Source organism: Sinohyriopsis cumingii, chromosome 7 (genome assembly GCF_028554795.1).
Source record: "Sinohyriopsis cumingii isolate HCF-2022 chromosome 7, ASM2855479v2, whole genome shotgun sequence".
NCBI lineage: Eukaryota > Metazoa > Mollusca > Bivalvia > Unionida > Unionidae > Sinohyriopsis > Sinohyriopsis cumingii.
In genome coordinates, this window is record NC_142967.1 from 87,875,380 (window position 1) to 87,897,764 (window position 22,385).

The 22,385-nt window shown below is 36.8% G+C and overlaps 1 protein-coding gene across 9 annotated transcripts in view; it reads left to right on the top strand.

The window, feature by feature from the left end:
- Positions 1-22,385, top strand: part of LOC149795675 (prolactin-releasing peptide receptor-like) — a 187,041-nt gene that overhangs the window by 7,234 nt on the left and 157,422 nt on the right. The window contains exon 1 of one of the 9 annotated variants that reach the window (XM_089965521.1): positions 11,578-11,697. The exons of 6 other annotated variants lie outside the window; for them this stretch is intronic. Coding sequence is in view for 1 of the 3 variants with exons in the window: in XM_089965522.1 (XP_089821648.1) it covers positions 11,668-11,697 (30 nt within the window). In the remaining 2 variants the exon portion in view is untranslated. Of the gene's footprint in view, positions 1-11,577; positions 11,698-22,385 lie in introns of those variants that run through there. 2 more of the 9 variants (XM_089965518.1, XM_089965522.1) reach the window with 2 other exon arrangements.

Sequence of the window (22,385 nt, forward strand, 5' to 3'; positions counted from 1 at the left end):
GCAGAAGAGTGAGTTTAATCTTCAAAGCTTCGATTCTGAAAAAAATTTGGCATTTATAATGAAATGAAAATTTTCTTTCCCCGCGTAAAAACTGGATGCATCATCTTGTGGTACCAAAACCGATATATTTTGTCACTCGTTCAAATATCACTTTTTTGTACCACACGATTTAATATATCATGTATTAACGCAGGAAAAGAAAATATTATCTATACATTAGTAGTAGATTTGTTAAATAGACACTATCTGCATAGGCCGATTTAAGAAAAGAAAGTCGGCGATTGAATTTTTCCGTTTACAGATTTGTCTATTTAATAGTTTCATTAAGTTTTGGCATATGATGGGAAAAGGAACTCACCTCTACATATACTGTATTCCCAGTCTCTACGCTACCAATTTTGGCTTTAAGTTCGCTCTTTTGGGTTGATTACACTCTGTGAATCACAGTTGAAAAAAATCCTTTTCAAATAAACAATTTGTGTTATACATGGTTCATTTAACCTTTACCTAACATTTAAGCTTGACCTGATATACTAAAGGTCAAAAGCCTTAACCTAAAGTCATCGTTATTGCGCCTTATATATTTAAGCATACAGTAGATTTATCAATATTTCAAGTTTCTTCACATGGTCTACAAATTGTTAGAATCAGGGAAATACGGAAGCAAATTAATGATACAAAATTTTTAATGCGCCACTTTTGCATTGAACGGTAGACTTCATGGATGAAGGACTGAAATATAAAGATGAATTATTACGCTCATAGTCTGTCTGTCACAAAGACGTTTTTCCACGAGAACGTTGAAATATAAAGATGAAGTGTTAGGTTACAGTCTGTCACAAAGATGTTTTTTAACAAGGACTTTGAAATATAAAGTGGAACTTTTACGGTCACAGTCTGTCACAAAGACGTTTTTTTTATATATACAAGGACTTTGAAATATAAAGCTGAACCATTGCGGTCACAGTCTGTCACAAAGACATTTTTCACAAGGACTTTGTATATATTGTATATATTGTCATCGTCTGCAATTTTTGATTATTAATTTTATTTAGTATATGTATATAGATTTTATTTAGTATATGTATATAGATTTTATTTAGTATATGTATATAGATTTTATTTAGTATATGTATATATATTTTATTTAGTATATGTATATAGATTTCATGAGCAAACTTGTAAAACAACCTGTCTGATGTATGTACTTAAAACGTATTTACATATCTGAAGATAAGAAAATTAACTAAGTTCACGGTTAATTAGATGAATGTTCAAATTTCAAGTCATCAGTACCAGCGTCTCGCTAGACACCCGTACATAATACTATGAATTTATAATTTGCACTTATAGTTTATGTATACGAGATGGAAGCTGTTTAACAGTTTCCTACAGTATTCACGCACATTCCACGAGAACTTGCATGATACGGTAAATTTTTTGGACAACGGACATATTGATTCTTTTCCAAAACTTGTGTTTGAAAATGTATGATTACTAACTATAATGCAGATCGTTTGAATTGACAATAATGCTGATGATATCGGCACATCCGGTTGATTCGTGTCCCAAGGGTGCGTCTCTATACTGTTCTGAATATAGACCAATTCGTATCCCAAGGGTGCGTCTCTATACTGTTCTAGAAGCAAGATATTATTTTTAATTAAATTTGATGGGGAAATCTATTGACCAGCACTGTCCAAATTATTTACAATGAACTCCAATACGGGGTAATCACATCTGAGGACATTTTCGAAAACATGATTTTTCACACAGTTTGATGATTGTGGGGCAGTTGGCAATTTTGTGGAATTTCTCGTCATTTTTTAAATTAGCATATTTTTCTCTGCATTTTATGGTGATTAAAAAGTAACATGAAATTCTGAATCTTCAGACAAACAAAAATGACTGAACCTACGCAGTAACACAACTACCTATAAACAATTTTACACAGCGTATCAAACTCGATTTGTTCTGACATACGGACGAACAACACTCTTGATGCAAGCTCAAAGATGGCAAAAATCCGAAATTTGCAAATAGCGAAACTTTAGACAAAGAGCCAATATTTGCAGCAGCGAAATTTGACGGTGCTAAAATTTGCAAGCAGCGAACGTTTAGACAAATAGCGCCAATGACGTTTTCGACTTCATTTTGTGATCTTTTTATTTCTCGTACTTGCTTTGCACAATTTATGAATTTGTATGACAGGTTCTCGTTATCGCGTATCCAAATACTTTGCTTTTTTCATAATCCATTCCATTCCTATAAGAACTTTAAAAAATTTAATGTGTGGTAAATAAGATTGTTTTAGACACATTTGTTTCAGTGTTTTGATTTTCATACAACAAAACATCACTAGAAAACAACACAAGAAGACGCCAAGCCAAGACACGCTTGTCTGATTTTTTTTTACAGAAAAATTCTGTTGGTAATGTGTCAATATCATTGATGTTCGACAGGTGGCCTGTTAGCTCTGTTTCCACGTAGAGTGAAATGCACAGCTTGTTCACACTCTTTCAGTCAGAAACTAAAAACCTCGCTTATTTAACCTATGGTCTGGTATTTATGCACGTTGCAAGAATGCCAAGACATTCAGCCGTGAATACTTCTAGTACTCTTAGTTGTTCAAGTAATATCTGCTTAGTAATGAATGGATTGCGTGAATACGTGGACTGTTGAAAATAAAAACGTCCCGAGTATTTGGATGCGAGTGTGATCTGAAGAAATGGGAATCACGTGCCAGTTCCATCCGCCAATTCTGATATTTCGTCACGGTGCCAACATTGTAAGTGTTTCTCCAAACATTTCAGAGGAAAATGCCATTCTTACTGCAATATTTGTCTTATGTGTTGGCCTTGACCCTGCAGTGGCATTGCTACACTAAAATACTTTATCATTGTTGGCATATATTCCCTGGATACATTCCGGAGTGCGATTTTAAATTATGAAATAGAGACCATGGTATGTTCTGATGGAAAAATTTATACTTAAAAGTAGGCTGAATAACCATGGTCTTCATCATAGTATTTACTAGTACTTTCCCCAAAAAACATTTTTCCACGTTCGAACAAGTTCACAAGTAAATATACTGAAAACCTTGTTGGGAGAAAACGAAATTGATAACATGCTTGCCAACTGTCCTGGATTGCTCAATATCCTATCCTGCCCATTGTCCTTGACTGACCAATGTCACTTCTTGTCCTTTGTCCAGTGTCTTGTTCTGATAGTCAACATTTGGCTTAAAATAACGCGGAACACTTTAGTTATAACAACCACAACAACATAATAAATTGTACATACCACACTATAGAGACTAGCCTTTCCTTTGGTGAACACATATTCTGGTACGTTGTATTGTTTTTCGTCCATATAAAAGTGGATATCGCATTCTTTCTTGTCAGTTGTACCATGACATCCTTTTTCTTCTATTTATTTCCGATTCAACTTTCGTCTTCTTATCAACTCGGCAGGAATACGTGGAAGATCATTTGGATAGCTTCTTATTAACTCGGCGGGAATACATGGAACATCATTTGGATAGTTCTTTCCGAAACGGTTCGCCCAGTTTCTACATTAAATTGAGCAGTAGCTTCCTGTAATCTTAGTTTCATTCTCTTGAATGGCAGAAGGTCAATAAAGCAAACGGCTGACTGATCCTGATCAGGAGATGGTTATCTAATGAAGCGATATCTACAACAAATGACCTGGGAAAATTTATGCCGACCTGATAATGGACTAGTGCAGGGCACGTGCGTACAAAAAGATTTTGACTATAGCAACAGTGAATCACTGGCACGAGTCTGTAGCTCTGTTTGGTCATTTTGACTTCCAATGTCATTTGCTGCTTGCATTTCGTACATGTGGCCCGTTCGTACAAATTCTTTTTCTTGGTATGATGGTTACATTGAAAGTCAGTTTAGTTATCGTTATCTCACATGACATTATCTGACCATGTTAAAGATCATATTTTATTTATCTGCTACAGACAAAGGAAAACGTAACTTTATTTTCTGTACATTTGTAAATATTAAAAAAAGAATATGCGTTCATTTTCATTTGCGCATTGAATGAATTTACTAATGGAAATGTAAATCAAAGGTTTAGTCAGAGGATATCAGCAGTTTTACAGATATGGCCGATTAATTTCAACATTCGCCTCGATAGTCTGGGCAAAGAAAGTCGCCGAGATGTATAGAGTAGGGGCGACCCTAAGTCTCATCTGGTCTGTATCCGATACATTGGTCTATATCCGATACATTGGTCTGTATCGGATACATTGGTCTATATTCAAAACATTGGTCTATAACCGTTACATTGTTCAATATCCGATACATTGGTCTATATCCGATACATTGGTCTATATCCGATACATTGGTCTGTATCGGATACATTGGTCTATGTCCAGTACATTAGTCTATATCCGATGCATTGGTCTATATTCGATACATTGGTCTATATCCGATACATTGGTCTGTATCGGATACATTGGTCTATATTCGATACATTGGTCTATAACCGTTACATTGTTCTATATCCGTTACATTGTTCAATATCCGATTCGATAACGATTGGCTCTTGCCATGAAGACTAATTTGGAACTTTATAAAATCATATACAACAACGATGTTATCTTACTAGTAATAGTAAATAATGAATATGAACAATGGCGACGCGAGGGTTTGAGACGTACTTGGGCAATATTCTTTAGTGGTGCCCCTACTTGGCACAGAGAACATTTTTTATTTACGTCAGTTGCCAGCATTCACCCCCTCAGCTCTAAATATAAGCTTTGTGAAGAATTGTTTCGTTTACTCCAAGGTGAGGGAAGGTATTATCAAAAATTCATCTGCAAAAAGCCCCAACGGCGCCCACCTCTCCCAACTGGCGCACATGACAGTCCCTTCACCTCTGGCGCCGCCACTGAATATGAATTCAATTTATGGAACTGCACTAGAAACCAGTGTATAGTGCTGTCAGATTTATGATGTCTGCTCTTAGAACCTTTTCACAATGGCTGGATAACTATAACTGATTTGTTGCGTAATGTAAAATGTATTTTAAAATATTCCAAAATACAGATTAGACACGTATATATTCATATGAAATCAAATTATACCCAAATTTAAAAAAACAACAACATTGTAACAGCTATCGAAACCTCGAGTCAGTTCCAACCGATCGTCATTAAGTGAAAAGGACTAAACAATGTGACAAGCACGGACAATGAATATTTACAGGTTAAATCTTACAAATATGGTGAGATCGTTTTTACCAGTAAAGACGTCGATTGCGATAAACAAAACATTGATAAAGTATCTATTTTACAAAAGTGTTCCAAATATATTTCAATATTGAATGTACTGGTGTGCCTTATTTAGGTAACTATCTGTAGTTAGTCATGCTTGAATCAAGTTCAGAATGGCGGCCCTGACTACCCTATCTTCTTATACGATGGAATTACGTTTCCACAAATATTAGAAAAGATTTTAGTTAGATGAAAGTGCTATGCAAATTTGTATTTTGTTCGGATTTTTCTCAGAATTGTTCAGTCTTCAGAAAGAAGTACCATGACGACTGTTGGGTTATTTTAACGCCTGTTAAAAACCGTGTCAGGTGTTTCTGCGAATAATATGTACGAAATTGTATTCTGTAATGTTTCCTTCCACACATAAGGAGCTATATGGAGCAGGTTTTCATAGTAATTATGTATTTAAATGCAATTATCCCGAAAAGGCCCGACACAGTTTCATAGTAATTGTGTATTTAAATGCAATTATCCCGAAAAGGCCCGACACAGTTTCATAGTAATTATGTATTTAAATGCAATTATCCCGAAAAGGCCCAACACAGTTTCATAGTAATTATGTATTTAAATGCAATTATCCCGAAAAGGCCCGACACAGTTTCATAGTAAATATGTATTTAAATGTAATTATTCCGAAAAGGGGCAACACAGTTTCGTAGTAATTATATATATAAATGCAATTATCCTGAAAAGGGGCAACACAGTTTCATAGTAATTATACATTTAAATGTAATTATCCCAAAAAGGCCCAACACAGTTTCATAGTAATTATACATTTAAATGTAATTATCCCGAAAAGGGGCAATAAAGTTTCGTAGTAATTATATATTTAAATGCAGTTATCCCGAAAAGGCCCACCACAGTTATTTTAGCAGTTATATATTTAAATGCAATTATCTCGAGAAGGCCCAATGAAGTTTCATTGTAATTATATATATATATATATATATATATATATATATATATATATATATATATATATATATATATATATATATATATATATATATATATATATGTGTGTGTGTGTGTGTGTGTGTGTGTGCAATTGTCCTGACAGAGGCCCTACACCGTTTTGCTGAAAGACAGGTCTTCGCTAGCCAGGGTTCCGATATGTTAACCTTAGCTAGCATAACATTTTGTAAACCATATATATGACTCTTCAGTTTTCAACCTGTACATTTATTTATGAATCAGAGTCAACTGTTTAAGTTTAGTAACCAGGTCATAAGAGTCTTTACCCTCTTTGGGAATCAAAATTATTTGAATAAAGCAGGTAAATCTAATTAGGAAAACAGTAGCAAAGTCATGCAATTTAATAATACGGGGCGATATTATTGGTTGCTTAAATTTATTTCATTAGAGGAACACTTTTTGCAGTGACCGCATACAAAATTCTAAAAATTTTCAATTTTTTGATTTGATCAACGCATTCATTGAGCTACATCCTTACAAAGTAAGAGATCCCCCAAAACACCGTACTCATTGAGTCTTAATGCTTTATTGCAACAAAATCAAAATCGGAAACATAACAAGTACCTTCTAATAAAACCACACTTTAGTTAAAAAAGAGCATCGGAAGCCACCGAAAAGCTCCAATGCTAATATGCAGATTTTAATTTCATCAGCGACAAAATGACATTGACTATCAGGAAGTAAAATAACAAGGCAGTCTACAGAAAAGATTGCATGAAATCATTAAAACAAAGCGGATGTCACTAAACCAGCTGTCAAATGAACATATATGACGGGCAACTAAGCGATGAAAACACTCTGCAAATAATTGGACCATGACACAACCGTAGTTATGAAATATTTGAAGCGGGACATCTAGACGAAGAAACATACTTGGAAATACCATTCCTTGGAAATACCAATCCCACGAGATGCCTAGGACTGGTCGACTTTATTTCCGACACAAAATACATAAGACAGGAAATCCTGGGAGACAATTTATATTAATGGACACATTGCGAAGCAAATTTCTGAATACCTCGATTTCAAATTCAGACCACGTGTCTCAGTATTCTCGTCTTATCACTGGTGTCTTTTTAAAAGTAAAAACAATGAACATTTACCACCCAAAATTGTTTGTTTCAATGGATTGAACTTCCCTTTACACCAATATCCGACATGAAGAGGGAATAATCATATGTAAGGAAGCATGGCTAAAAGACCGAAGAAGAAACCACCAAGTTCCTATCTTTTAGAATTTTTGAAAATAGTACAACAACTTAATGACTTTGAATTCAAAAGAAAACATAATACTTTCAAATTAATAGTCCAATCGTATGCAGATATTTTCATGAGCAAATTGGAAGGCCGACTCTTGTCGTCAGTGCCGTACATTACACTCCAGTCGCTCCAATACGGTGATGAAACTAACAGGAAGTGGCACCTTAGGAAAGAAATGCTGAATTACTTCATTAATAAAAGCAAACCAACAAGAATGTATAATCAATGCCAACAACCATTAGTACTTACTCTCATCCAGCCGGTACCCTTAATGTTGCATTCAAAGCTCCCATCTCGTTGTGTACAAAACACACATAATGTTGCGTACACAAAACACCCGTAACGTTGCGTTCAAAACATCCATAATGTTGCTTTTAGAACATCCATAAGGTTGCTTTTAGAACATCCATAAGGTTGCTTTTAAAACACCCATAAGGTTGCTTTTAAAACACCCATAAGGTTGCGTTCAAAACATCCATAAGGTTGCTTTTAAAACATCCATAAGGATGCTTTTAAAACACCCATAAGGTTGCTTTTAAAACATCCATAAGGTTGCTTTTAAAACACCCATAAGGTTGCGTTCAAAACATCCATAATGTTGCGTTCAAAACATCCATAATGTTGCGTTCAAAACATCAATAAGGTTGCTTTTAAAACACATTTAAGGTTACTTTTAAAACACCCATAAGGTTGCGTTCAAAACATCCATAATGTTGCGTTTAAAACATCCATAAGGTTGCTTTTAAAACACCCATACGGATGCTTTTAAAACACCCATACGGATGCTTTTAAAACACCCATAAGGTTGCGTTCAAAATATCCATAATGTTGCTTTTAAAAAAACCCATAAGGTTGCGTTTAAAACACCCCTTTTAGCCAGGCATGAGGAATGAGAAAGATCTGCTCTGACAAGCATTAGAGAGACATTGGAAAACCGGCGTGAGGAAGTGTCCTAGCGGAACTAGAAACTTAAGTTTGTTGGTAATGCCTTATAAAAGACGAGAATCATGACGGTCTTTTACAGTACAAAATAAGGACAAATATGCAAACAATACCATTCTTCCTGACTTCCATCCAGATTGTCCTCCGGTAGGCAAAATCACTGAGCAACACTGGTCAAAACAGATTCATCCAAAACCCATACAGATTTTTTTTTTCAAAATAAATCAGAAATAGAATAGCCCAGAACAACAAAATCTGAGAGACATCGTCGGAGCAAATATTAAACCCTCACAAACCAACTACAAATGGATCCTCCCATCGTGGGTGTGGTGGGGTGGGGTGTGACTATTCAAGACTTGTCAAAAGATGATAAAACAGGTGATTTATCTAGTATAGTAACGGGCAAGAAAAACCTCAATATTTATACCAGACTCATCCTATGCAAAACATAATGTGATCTATCAAATAGCATGAATGTATTTTTCAATCCAGTACGTGTAGGGAGATTTCAATCCAGTACGTGTAGGGAGATTTCAATCCAGTACCTGTAGGGAGACCGAAAAACTAAACAGGGGATGAATCTACATACGTTGGACTGAAAAAACAAGAAGATAATACCGGATGTGCCAACATGTTTGAAATTGTTATCTTGACCATGAAAGTGGGGTTGGGAGCGTATGAGTGATTTTGTATCAAGTTTTAATTATTCCGGTGTTGTCATCCACATCCTGTATCATTCTACCTATACATGGGGCATGACAAGACAGTTATATACACCAAAGCTGCATTCGCGATTGACAGTTCTTACCCAAAGGATCAAACTTCATGGTGGAGGTGGAAGTATGGAATTCTTGTTCACTTGTTTTGATGATTGAAAGTAGGTGGAATGGCGCATGACTGAATTTCACCAAAATCAATCAGATCATTGTTTGTTATAATTGGCTTGCAGACTTGCATTGATGAAATCTTTGATGCATTTGATTTCAATCTTTTGGACACGTGTTCATTTAGCCGAGTTATGGCTGTGTATGAATATTCTTCTAATTCTGATGTTTGCAGCATAGCTTTTTCGAGATTGTAGGATTACAACTAAAATTAGCATGTATAGTTATATTCCCCACCAGGACATTGGTAGGGGCTTTGTGTCACCTTTGTCCCTCCCTCTGATAGGGGCTTTGTGTCACCTTTGTCCCTCCCTTTGGTGGTGTCTAAGTGTAACGTTTGTCCCTTCTTCTGGTAGGGGCTTTGTGTCACCTTTGTCCCTCCCTCTGATAGGGGCTTTGTGTCATCTTTGTCCCTCCCTTTGGTAGTGTCTAAGTGTAACGTTTGTCCCTCCTTCTGGTAGGGCTTTGTGTCACCTTTGTCCATCCCTTTGGTAGTGTCTAAGTGTAACGTTTGTCCCTCCTTCTGGTAGGGCTTTGTGTCACCTTTGTTCCTCCCTCTAATACGGGCTTTGTGTCACCTTTGTTCCTCTCTCTGATAGGGGCTTTGTGTCACCCTTGTTCCTCCCTCTGATAGGGGCTTTGTGTCACCTTTGTTCCTCCCTCGGTCCATCAGTTACATCTTATTTCAAAACAGGTTTTCAAAACGATTGGTTATAAAAGTACCAAATATTCGACAATTCATGTTCTGTATTTGGGGAGGGTGTTCCATTTCTTTTGAAGAGACTTTAATGAATTTGGGTTCAATGCATCATTCAGAGTAGTTATGGCACATGTTTGCCAGTATTCCTAAACATTAGTTTCTGCATCAGGGACTGGTCAGTTTCCTTTGGTAGTCACTTTATATTGTGTGAACATCTGATGAGTTCCGTTCCAGCTTTTTATATTGAGATAAAGAGACATTATGCTCCACGATTTCCCGTCCTCCAAAGCTAGTGAAGCACTGCGGGTTTTAACTTTGGTTAATTAATGAGACATTTTTAAGGTGTGTTGATTTATATTTATAATATTATTCAATGTTCTTTTTATGTTTATATTATTGTAATTACTCAGTGCTTGTTTTTATGTTTACAATATTGTAATTACTCAGTGCTTGTTTTTATGTTTACAATATTGTAATTACTCAGTGCTTGTTTTTATGTTTACAATATTGTAATTACTCAGTGCTTGTTTTTATGTTTATAATATTATAATTACTCAGTGCGTTTTTAATGTTTATAATATTGTAATTACTCAGTGCTTGTTTTTATGTTTACAATATTGTAATTACTCAGTGCTTGTTGTTATGTTTACAATATTGTAATTACTCAGTGCTTGTTGTTATGTTTACAATATTGTAATTACTCAGTGCTTGTTGTTATGCTTGGTTGTATGTATTACTTTTCTCATGCAGATTCACTCGAGTTGACATTGGACTTAGACCATTATTTAGTATTATTTGTATTTTTGTTGAGAATAACCTTTGAAATCCTGCACACTTCATTTCTTTTGTCTCTTTCAAGTCTACATCAGTATCAAGGATACTTTGATTTTATTTAAACATTAGACACCTACAAGAAATCATTAAAAGGGCACTGCGGTGACTTTCTCATGGAAAGAAAATGCGATTGAACAAACACGACAAGAAAAATGTAATTTTCTTCTTTTACAAAACATGAACACAACAACAGAAAAAATTGGCAGGTTCCTATTTTGCAAAATATAAATATACCTACAACAAATTTCAGGTTCCTCTGTTCCAAAATATGATTACGACGGTATTTATGACATTTAAGTTCGAACAGTATGAACTTTAGCACAATATATTAAAACAATGTAATCTCTGTCTGTCTGTCTGTCTCTATTTCTCTCTACCCGTATACATCTGGAATATAATTATTGTGGTTGAATGAGAGGATTTGCTTTTTTGATCTGCATAGATCCCATATTGAATTGTCTGGAGTTTTCATTGTTAATATGCTGCACTATCTGTGAAGATTGAGCGAGGAGAAACCCGCTTTATTTTCAAACGAACAGTTATTTTCATCAGCCCATACTGATTCCATCTGACAAGTGTTATCTCGTGTATCAGTCTTCTTTAAGATGTGTCATCTTGGATAAAAATTAGTTGCCATGACAGCGAATTCAGTATTCGTACTGGCTGCTGGGCGGTTTTACTGTTATTTTACTTCACACAGAGGTAGATTGCAGTCAGTTACGTTAGAGCATGATGCCAGTGGATTAGTCGACAGACGCTGTTACATGATTCCAGTGTTCGATAATTATTACAAGGTAAATATATTTCATCTTTCCAATTTTTCAGATCGTGCATTCGTTGCTGAACGCAATAAACTAAAATGCTGTCAGGTCATTCATTAGGAACAATTAACATTATATTTGACTGAACAATATGTCTATAAGAATGTTCCTCTTAGGTGAAAAACGCAAAAACGCGGACTATTGCAGCGATTTTCTGTACAAGATAGCCTGAATTTTAACAATTACAATTCTGGACGTATGAATGTTTCCTCGTATATTTACCAGTTACCTGCTGTGGGCGAGTGCAACGACGCCGGCACACTAACTGGGTTTTGAATGTAGAGAGAACTACAAGTGTAAGATTTTAGAAAACCATCTCTCTCTCTCTCTCTCTCTCTCTCTCTCTCTTGGCGCTAAGATGGCTTAATAGAGGCATGATTGGTCGGGCTCAGGATTCTTATCAATTTCATTCATTCATTCATTCATTCATTCATTCATTCATTCATTACGTTCGTTCGTTCATTCATTCATTCATTCATTCATTCATTAATGAGAGAGAGAGAGAGAGAGAGAGAGAGAGAGAGAGAGAGAGAGAGAGAGAGAGAAGGCGTGTCAGTGAAAGTAGACTTTTTGCAACTTATATTAATATTTTAGTCCTTACATTGTGTGGTAATGTTTTTCACCAGTTTTTAAAACTCTGTTGCATTATGTTCTAGAGAAATTCTCTGCGATCATCTGGCGGTTATCTTTGTACCTCAATATGGAAAAACACTTGCTACCTCAATATGGAAAAACACTTGCTACCTCAATATGGAAAAACACTTGCTACCTCAATATGGAAAAACACTTGCGCTGTAATATGGTCAAACGTTATTGTTGCTTTAAAATACGTTAGTTTATATGTTTATATTATTTTTTTTATGAACTTGAATTAGCAGCCGAAAGCTAAAATTCAATGACGAAGTCTTTTCAAATTAGGAATGTAGTAAAATTTGCCATCAGATGAGAAAATCAATTTTATACAAAGAAAGTTGAAATAAATGCAGAAAATTAAAGGAGATTAAAAGCGTTCAGTCGATCTGGATGAGAACTCTTTTGAAGACAGGGATATGAATGAAAAATAACATTGCTAATACTTATTTTTATACTATTGTTTTATTATGTTTTACCGTATCGAATGGAAAGGGAGACAATTCACGTTTGACATTCAGTCAAAAGCCTTTTTCAAAATTGGAAACTTTAATTTTAAATCTAAACTTTTTAGTAATATACTTTCTCAGAGTTTAATTCGATATCTTTGGAAGGATTTATATAATATATGGAACTTTTTGAATTATAGAAAATTTCTAAAGATGAAAGACAGGTCGCAGTTTGTTTAAATAAAATTAACTATCGTCTTCATCTGGTCGACTATTAAACGAGATAAAGGTAAAAATAAAATCTTTGGGTTACATGGAGGGGGAGGGGAAGGGCTGGAAGAAAATTGTTGCAGCATACAGTATACGAATGTGATGTAAACATGATTTGGTCCGAGAGACTAAGAGCGATCTACGATGTGTATTCCCCGAGTGGCCGAGTGGTCTAAAGCGCTCTTCGTTACGGATCACTGCCATCTCACCTCTGTCTGCGGCGGTTCGAGGCTAAGATTCAGCCAATGTGGGTATGTGAGAAAGCTTGCCAGTAGCTTCTCGTGGGTCGGTGGTTCTTTCCGGGGTTTTCTCTGGTTCTTCCTCCACCATTAATACTGGCCGCCATGTATAGCCTATCATGTGCTGCAAAATGGCGTTAAACCCCACAACAACAACAACAACGATGTGTATTTGAACATTTTCCATCTCTGATTTACCATATGTACTCACTTATATCTCTCATCCGACTTGAAAACAACAAAGACCCTGTGACATAATGTGCCGAAAGATCAGGGTCTATATTTGTTTGTTTTACTGATCATGCCTAATAAATCGCATAAACTCAAAGTACACGACGGCAGTTCGGGGTCTATTCAGTTTGCCATTGGGTCAGATTCATATACGAGAGGACTGTATATGCCGTTGTGTTGTGCTAGACTCTACCACGTTTCACTGTCGATTAACCTATATACATTGTTCTTTACAACTGAGTCCGAATTCAACCTCTACTTTTTAAAAACTGGTAAAGTTACTCTGTTTGCCGTATTCTGTTAGCATCGATTATCAGGTAATTTATGTGAATCATGTTTCAAAGTTGAGGATTATCTGTCGATGCCACTGATGTGAAAAATTTGCAGAATGCGGCTAAACAAAATAATGTGGCAAACTTGACAAAATGTTGACATGTTGTGGTTTGAACTAGTTACCTTTTAGATTCCATATAAACACAGATGAATCGTCTTAAAACATTTGGTATATATATATATATATATATATATATATATATATATATATATATATATATATATGTATATATATTTGTGGCTTTCTTTGGCATTTGTTCCCTAACTTTAGCAAATGTTTACATGGTCATGGCATACACGAAACTATTTTCCCTATCTTAATACAAAGGACGGAGTCTAATTCGTGTTGTACGGTTTTCCCTGTCTTAATACAAAGGACGGAGTCTCATTCGTGTTGTACGGTTTTTCCTGTCTTAATACAAAGGACGGAAACTCATTCGTGATGTACGGTTTTCCTTGTTTTCATGCAAAGGACGTAGTCTCATTCGTGTTGCACGGTTTTCCCAGTCTTAATACAAAGGACGGAGTCTAATTCGTCTTGTACGGTTTTCGCTGTATTAATGCAAATGAAGGAAAGTCGTTCTGAACAGGGAGGAACAAAATCTTTCTGCGCACACAGTGGTTCTTACCGGGGTTTCCCCTGGTTCTTCATCCACCAGTTATCCTGGCCGCCATGTATAGACAATCTTCCGCTGAAAAGGGGCGTTAAAACCCAAAACATCACTAAATTCATCTGCTTGATAAATATTTGTTGTGAGCAGTAAGAACGCACGTACATTTTTAGAACAAATTTAGCTTTCGTGTCTTTGTTTCTTTTTTTCTTCTTCCAAAACCATGTCGGTTTGGAAATGCTACCACCGGGTTTCCTCCACCTAGTGAGATTTCTTGCTAATATCTCAGGCAGAATAGTGCGATATTAAAATTCTGTACATAAATACATGCTGGCTAAATTATCGTATTTTTTTAAAATCAGATTGGACAACTGAAATCTCAACTCTATACTTTTACAAGTCACTCATAATAAAATATAAAGATGTAGAACTCAGTAAACTTCCTGAGACAGAAATTTTGAAATAGAACTGAAAGTCGTTTGCTTTTTATATGTATGGGGCATTACTATATAGACGTATTAGTCGTGACTAACTGGCAGTATTATTGTTGCTGAGTGTATAGCGCTCCGGTGGCCTATTGGTTAGAGCGTCCGGAGGTCGTGGCTTCGAGTCATACCAAAGACTTATAAAAATGGTACTAGCAGCTGCCTCGCTTTTCGATCAGCATTAAGAGGTTAGCTTTAGGACTGGTCGGTCTGGTGTCAGCATAATGTGACTGGGTGGGACATGATGCTACATGTCTGTGTCATGATGCCCCAGTGCTAGACATCACTAAAAACCGACACACTGCAGACATCGTAGCTATATGACTGAGAAATTGTTAAAGCTACGTTTAAAATCCAAACACACACACAGACACACACACACACTCAAATGTCTGTGAAAAGCAAAAGCCGTATCTAATTTGTAGATTTTAAAGGATTTGTATAAATTTAACCTCTCTACAATGGCGATATGTTACAAAGTTTGAATACAGTCAAAAAGATGTTTACTGTTTTTAGCAAAGAGTTGAAGTTAACACTTGGCTTTTAATTGTTGCCTTGTTTTGCCAGAATCAAAATGAAATTTCAGAACAAATATTCACTCCAGAAGTTTGCAAGTTGCTAATAATAAACATATCAAAACGAAAGAATTCTTCCTGTCAGGTTCATTTCTCATTGGAAACTTTGTGTATTTTACATAACTCTGTCAAAACCAGTGAAAGCCAATTTTGACGTCTCCGTTCTTCTGACGCGACATACCTCCCCCCAGGTTAGACAATAGTTTGAAATGTTGTTAAACTAGACATTTATTGAAAAATTTGACCTTTTCTCGCAAAAATAAAAAATAAGGATAAAACATAAATATTTATCCACGTAAAAGCAGTATTACTTTCCATTAACAAATACATACTCAGTAATAAACATTTTCAATGCACTCCTTAGATTATTCTGTCTGTTATTCAAAGCAATCTAGTGTAGACTGTAAGAACAGATCTAATCACAACACGGAGAGAACACACATTAAAATGTAGTTCCACGAATGCTCGCTCAGCCCGTGTGCATTGGTTCATATTTAGTGTTTCTTATGTCGTCGTCTTAATATCATAGTTAATTTTCCAGCAAATAATTTACTTTCCATCATAATATTAAATTTATGACTGAGTTTGTTTTCTTTTTTTCACATTAAAATTTTGATATTTGTTGTAAAACATGTTATGAGAGAACCATCGAACTGCTATGTTCATAATACAAGGTAATGTCAGGAAGTGCAGTTCACATCGCTTGATCAACACGAACTCCATATAGTAGGAGGTCTAGTCATCGTGTACGCACGAAACGTTGTAGTGTACGGACTGTACGATACAGTGAAATCAATAAAACAATGTACAACCCGTTTTCTGTCTCTTGGCTTGAAACCTATCGTGTACGGATCGTACGATAAAGTAAAATCAATAAAATTATGTACAGTCCGTTTTCTGTCGCCCGACTTGAAATCTTATAGTGTATGAACTGTACGATAAAGTGAAATCAATAAATTGTCTACAGTCCGTTTTCTGTCACCTGACTGGCATATAAATTTGTATTTTCATCCAGATTTTGAGTGTCTTGCCAGCCACTAAATGTTAAAATTATTCTTGGATATACTATCCGATACTTGTCCCAAAATTTTAAAGAGGTTAAACATTTTACCATAATCGTCATTAGTTGAAAAACTAGAACATTAGACGATTTACCAAAGTGGTGTTAAGAAGTAAATTTAACAGCTAAAGGACTAGGATAGAGTTAATGTGTCATAACGTGCATGGGACTTAGTTTGGGCGATAGCCATGTACTAATTCACCCACATGGCTACTGCTGTAGAGCTGGCCTTAGTCATTGCTTAAATTCACCCACATGACTACTGCTGTAGAGCTAGTCTTGGTCATTGCTTAAATTCACCCACATGTCTACTGCTGTAAAGGTGGTCTTAGTCATTGCTTAAATTCATCCACATGAATACTGCTGTAGAGCTATTCTTAGTCATTGCTTAAATTCACCCACATGTCTACTGCTGTAGAGCTGCCCTTGTCATTGGGCCATTGGCCCACATGACTACTGATGTAGAGCTGGTGTTAGTCATTGCTTAAATTCACCCACATGACTACTGCTGTAGAGCTGGTCTTAGTCATTGCTTAAATTCACACCCACATGACTACTGCTGTAAAGATGGCCTTGTCATTGAGCCATTGGCCCACATGTCTACTGCTGTGGAGCTAGCATTGTCATTGTCTTAGTCTTTGCTTAAATTCACCCACGTGTCTACTGCTGTAGAGCTGCCCTTGTCATTGGGGCATTGGCCTACATGACTACTGATGTAGAGCTGGTGTTAGTCATTGCTTAAATTCACCCACATGATTACTGCTGTAGAGCTGGTCTTAGTCATTGCTTAAATTCACCCACATGACTAATGCTGTAGATCTGGTCTTAGTCATTGCTTAAATTTACCAACATGACTACTGATGTAGAGCTGGTCTTAGTCATTGGTTAAATTGACCCACATGAATACTGCAGTAGAGCTGGTCTTAGTCATTGCTTAAATTTACCCACATGACTACTGATGCAGAGCTGGTCTTAGTCATTGCTTAAATTTACCCACATGACTACTGCTGTAGAGCTGGTCTTAGTCATTGCTTAAATTCACCCACATGTCTACTGCTGTAGAGCTGCCCTTGTCATTGGGCCATTGGCCCACATGACTGCTGCTGTAGAGCTGGTCTTAGTCATTGCTTAAATTTACCCACATGACTACTGCTGTAGAGCAGGTCTTAGTCATTGCTTAAATTCACCCACATGTCTACTGCTGTAGAGCTGGTCTTAGTCATTGCTTAAATTCACCCACATGACTAATGCTGTAGAGCAGGTCTTAGTCATTGCTTAAATTCACCCACATGTCTACTGCTGTAGAGCAGGTCTTAGTCATTGCTTAAATTCACCCACATGACTACTGCTGTAGAGCTGGCCTTAGTCATTGCTTAAATTCACCCACATGACTAATGCTGAAGAGCTGGTCTTAGTCACTGCTTAAATTTACCAACATGTCTACTGCTGTAGAGCTGGTCTTAGTCATTGCTTAAATTCACCCACATGACTACTGCTGTAGAGCTGGCCTTAGTCATTGCTTAAATTCACCCACATGACTAATGCTGAAGAGCTGGTCTTAGTCACTGCTTAAATTTACCAACATGTCTACTGCTGTAGAGCTGGTCTTAGTCATTGCTTAAATTCACCCACATGACTACTGCTGTAGAGCTGGTCTTAGTCACTGCTTAAATTTACCAACATGTCTACTGCTGTAGAGCTGGTCTTAGTCATTGCTTAAATTCACCCACATGACTACTGCTGTAGAGCTGGTCTTAGTCATTGCTTAAATTCACCCAAATGACTAATGCTGTAGAGCAGGTCTTAGTCATTGCTTAAATTCACCCACATGTCTACTGCTGTAGAGCTGGTCTTAGTCATTGCTTAAATTCACCCACATGACTACTGCTGTAGAGCTGGTCTTAGTCATTGCTTAAATTCACCCACATGTCTACTGCTGTAGAGCTGGTCGTAGTCATTGCTTAAATTCACCCACATGACTACTGCTGTAGAGCTGGTCTTAGTCATTGCTTAAATTCATCCACATGTCTACTGCTGTAGAGATGGTCTTAGTCATTGCTTAAATTCATCCACATGTCTACTGCTGTAGAGATGGTCTTAGTCATTGCTTAAATTTACCAACATGTCTACTGCTGTAGAGCTGGTGTTAGTCATTGCTTAAATTCACCCACATGACTACTGCTGTAGAGCTGGTCTTAGTCATTGCTTAAATTCACCCAAATGACTAATGCTGTAGAGCAGGTCTTAGTCATTGCTTAAATTCACCCACATGTCTACTGCTGTAGAGCTGGTCTTAGTCATTGCTTAAATTCACCCACATGACTACTGCTGTAGAGCTGGTCTTAGTCATTGCTTAAATTCAACCACATGTCTGCTGCTGTAGAGCTGGTCTTAGTCATTGCTTAAATTCAGCCACATGACTACTGCTGTAGAGCTGATCTTAGTCATTGGTTAAATTCACCCACATGACTAATGATGTAGAGCTGGTCTTGGACATTGCTTAAATTCACCCACATGACTACTGCTGTAGAGCTGGTCTTAGTCATTGCTTAAATTCACACCCACATAACTACTGCTGTAAAGGTGCCCTTGTCATTGAGCCATTGGCCAACATGTCTACTGCTGTGGAGCTAGCATTGTCATTGGGCCATTGGCCCACATGTCTACTTTGTAGAGCTGGCCTTGTCATTGGGCCATTGGCCCACATGTCTACTGCTGTGGAGCTGGTGTTAGTCATTGCTTAAATTCACCCACATGACTACTACTGTAGAGCTGGTCTTAGTCATTGGGTCAATTGGCCCACTTGGCTACTATTTGTAGACAGAATAATATGTGGTATTGGCCGTTCCTTCCGTACGGATAAATAGCTGTATTCAATGCGTATAAAGTGACATTATTACAAAAAGATATTTAAAATTTGAATATATAAAATTAAACAAATTACAACATATACATGTTTGAGTAGGTACACGTAAGTGAACTGAGTAAGGTAAAAAGGTAGCTACATTTGTCCCATACTTTTGTCTCATTTTCAACTTTGCATGTGGCAAGAAAGGTTTTAGTACATTGAAAATTATCTCATTACAGCCACAATTATTAAACTCACACCTTGGTTGTTATTGAAATAGCATTTTTGTTAGCGCTTTCTTTATTTCCGTTCACTATTTTCATGGAATAGAGTCTATAATGTAAACCTGCCAAATTATCGATGGCATCTTTTGTGGTCATATGTTGTATTTAACACTGCAAGTCATTGTTCTTTCAGCTTAATTAAAGTAAATATTTAATCGCTGTTATTGTTTACATTAACCCGTCTATGTTTTAGAAGTAGACCAGAGCGTTCTTGGTCAGCAACAGCCTTAAATGTGTCATTGCAAAACACTTTTGGTCATCAACAGCCTTAAATGTGTCATTGCAAAACACTTTAAGAAACAAAGAGGTATTCTTATACAAATAATTTATTTAAAACATTCTTCTAATATTAATGCTGCTGCTGCTACTACTACAGCTACTACTATTACTGCTACTACTACTACTGCTACTAATGATAATAATAAAGTGTGCACCAACATGGCAGGACTAAAGTCGGGCACAGAGGGGGCACGTGCCTTTCCCTCCCCCTCCAGTCACTGGTGCCCCCTGGTTGCCGTGGATACAATTACAGGTGTGTAAATAAAACAAATTTAAATCTAACACGAAACCATATATAGCTGTAAATATTATAGATATATAAAGGACAGTTTGAGGACTGTTTTCAGGGTGTATTTGTAGATCTATAAGTTTCCCCCTCCCTCCCCCATCTTAACTGCACCGCCCTTTCCCCAAGCTTTAAGCTGGTCCTGTGAACCAGAGATGATCACACTGTATACCAATAGAGTTTGTATGGATTCTTCGGCACTAACCGGGATGCTAATGGATAAAATCCTAGTCTGCCAGAAAATTTAATTCCTCCAAAAGAAAAGTAATAAACATTCCATGCAATAAACCAGCCAGTTTTCGTGACGTATATATCTATTCATATTCTGTTAATCAACTGACAACCACCAGACTTGGCTGCTAAATGAAAGTATATAGTAGTACATCCGGAATTTTTTTATGACGTACGACACTGGTATACAGTTTTAATGGTCAAAACGAATACCTGTGTATAAAGATCAAAGTCCAAAATTTCCATTTATACAAAAACTCATATTTACTCGTATGAACCCTTCTCAGAATGACCCGGAAGAATATGTTTGTCCTGTGTGCAACCGACTTGACCTCCATTGCCAGCTGTGTGATTCATGTACATTTAAAGAGTTGATAGTGTCATGTGCATCATTTGAAATTTCGTAAACTTTCGACTTTTTAACTGGTCGGTTTCAAATCACGTGATTAAGTCAGACAGTTATAAATCCAATGCACTGAATGAAATTATTTTTGGCGAAACAGCAAATCACAGGTCAGATCGTCGATAGGTCAGTCTTGTTGTGTTAACAGGGTGAGATCGTTGATAGGTCAGTCTTATACTAACAGGTCAGATCGTCGATGGGTCAGTCTTGTTGTATTTTCAGGTCAAATCGTCGATGGGTCAGTCGTGTACTAACATGTCAGATCGTCGATAGGTCAGTCTTGTTGTTTTATCAGGTCAGGTCAGATCGTCGATGGGTCAGTCTTGTTGTATTATCATGTCAGATCGTCGATGGGTCAGTCTTGCTGTATTACCAAGTCATATCGTCGATAGGTCAGTTTTGTTGTGTTAAAAAGGTCAAATCGTCGATGGGTCAGTCTTGTACTAACATGTCAGATCGTCGATAGGTCAGTCTTGTTGTTTTATCAGGTCAGGTCAGATCGTCGATGGGTCAGTCTTGTTGTATTATCAGGTCAGATCGTCGATGGGTCAGTCTTGCTGTATTACCAAGTCATATCGTCGATAGGTCAGTTTTGTTTTGTTAGAAAGGTCAGATCGTCGATGGGTCAGTCTTGTTGTATTATCAGGTCAGATCGTCGATGGGTCAGTCTTGTATTAACAGGTCAGACGTCGATGGCTCAGTCTTGTATTAACAGGTCAGACGTCGATGGGCAGTCTTGTTGTATTAACAGGTCAGACGTAGATGGGTCAGTCTTGTATTATCAGGTCAGATCGTCGATGGGTCAGTCTTGTTGTATTATCAGGTCAGATCGTCGATGGGTCATTCTTGCTGTATTAACAAATCAGATCGTCGATAGGTCAGTTTTGTTGTGTTAAAAAGGTCAGATCGTCGATGGGTCAGTCTTGTACTAACAGGTCAGATAGTCAATGGGCCAGTCTTGTATTAACAGGGTCAGATCGTCGATGGGTCAGTCTTGTACTAACAGGTCAGACGTCGATGGGTCAGTATTCTTGTATTATCAGGTCAGGTCGTCGAAGGGTCAGCCTTGTTATATTAACCGGTTTCATCGTCGATGGGTCAATATTGTACTAACTTGTCAAATCGTCTATATTTCAGTCTTGTTGTATTAACAGGTCTGATCGTCTTGTCCAACTACACACATGATAATTCTTGGTTGGCAACAGTTTATCGGAGTCATATATATTTGAAACGCACAGGACTCGCACTACCAATAAAATTCTTGTTCTAAAGCTTAATATTTAACTAACGCAATATTAACGTATTATTCTCCCTTGTAAGTCGAGTCCAACCAACGTATTATACTCCCTTGAAAGTCGAGTCCAACCACCGTATTATACTCCCTTGTAAGTCGAGTCCAACAAACATATTATGCTCCCTTGTAAGTCGAGTCCAACCAACGTATTAT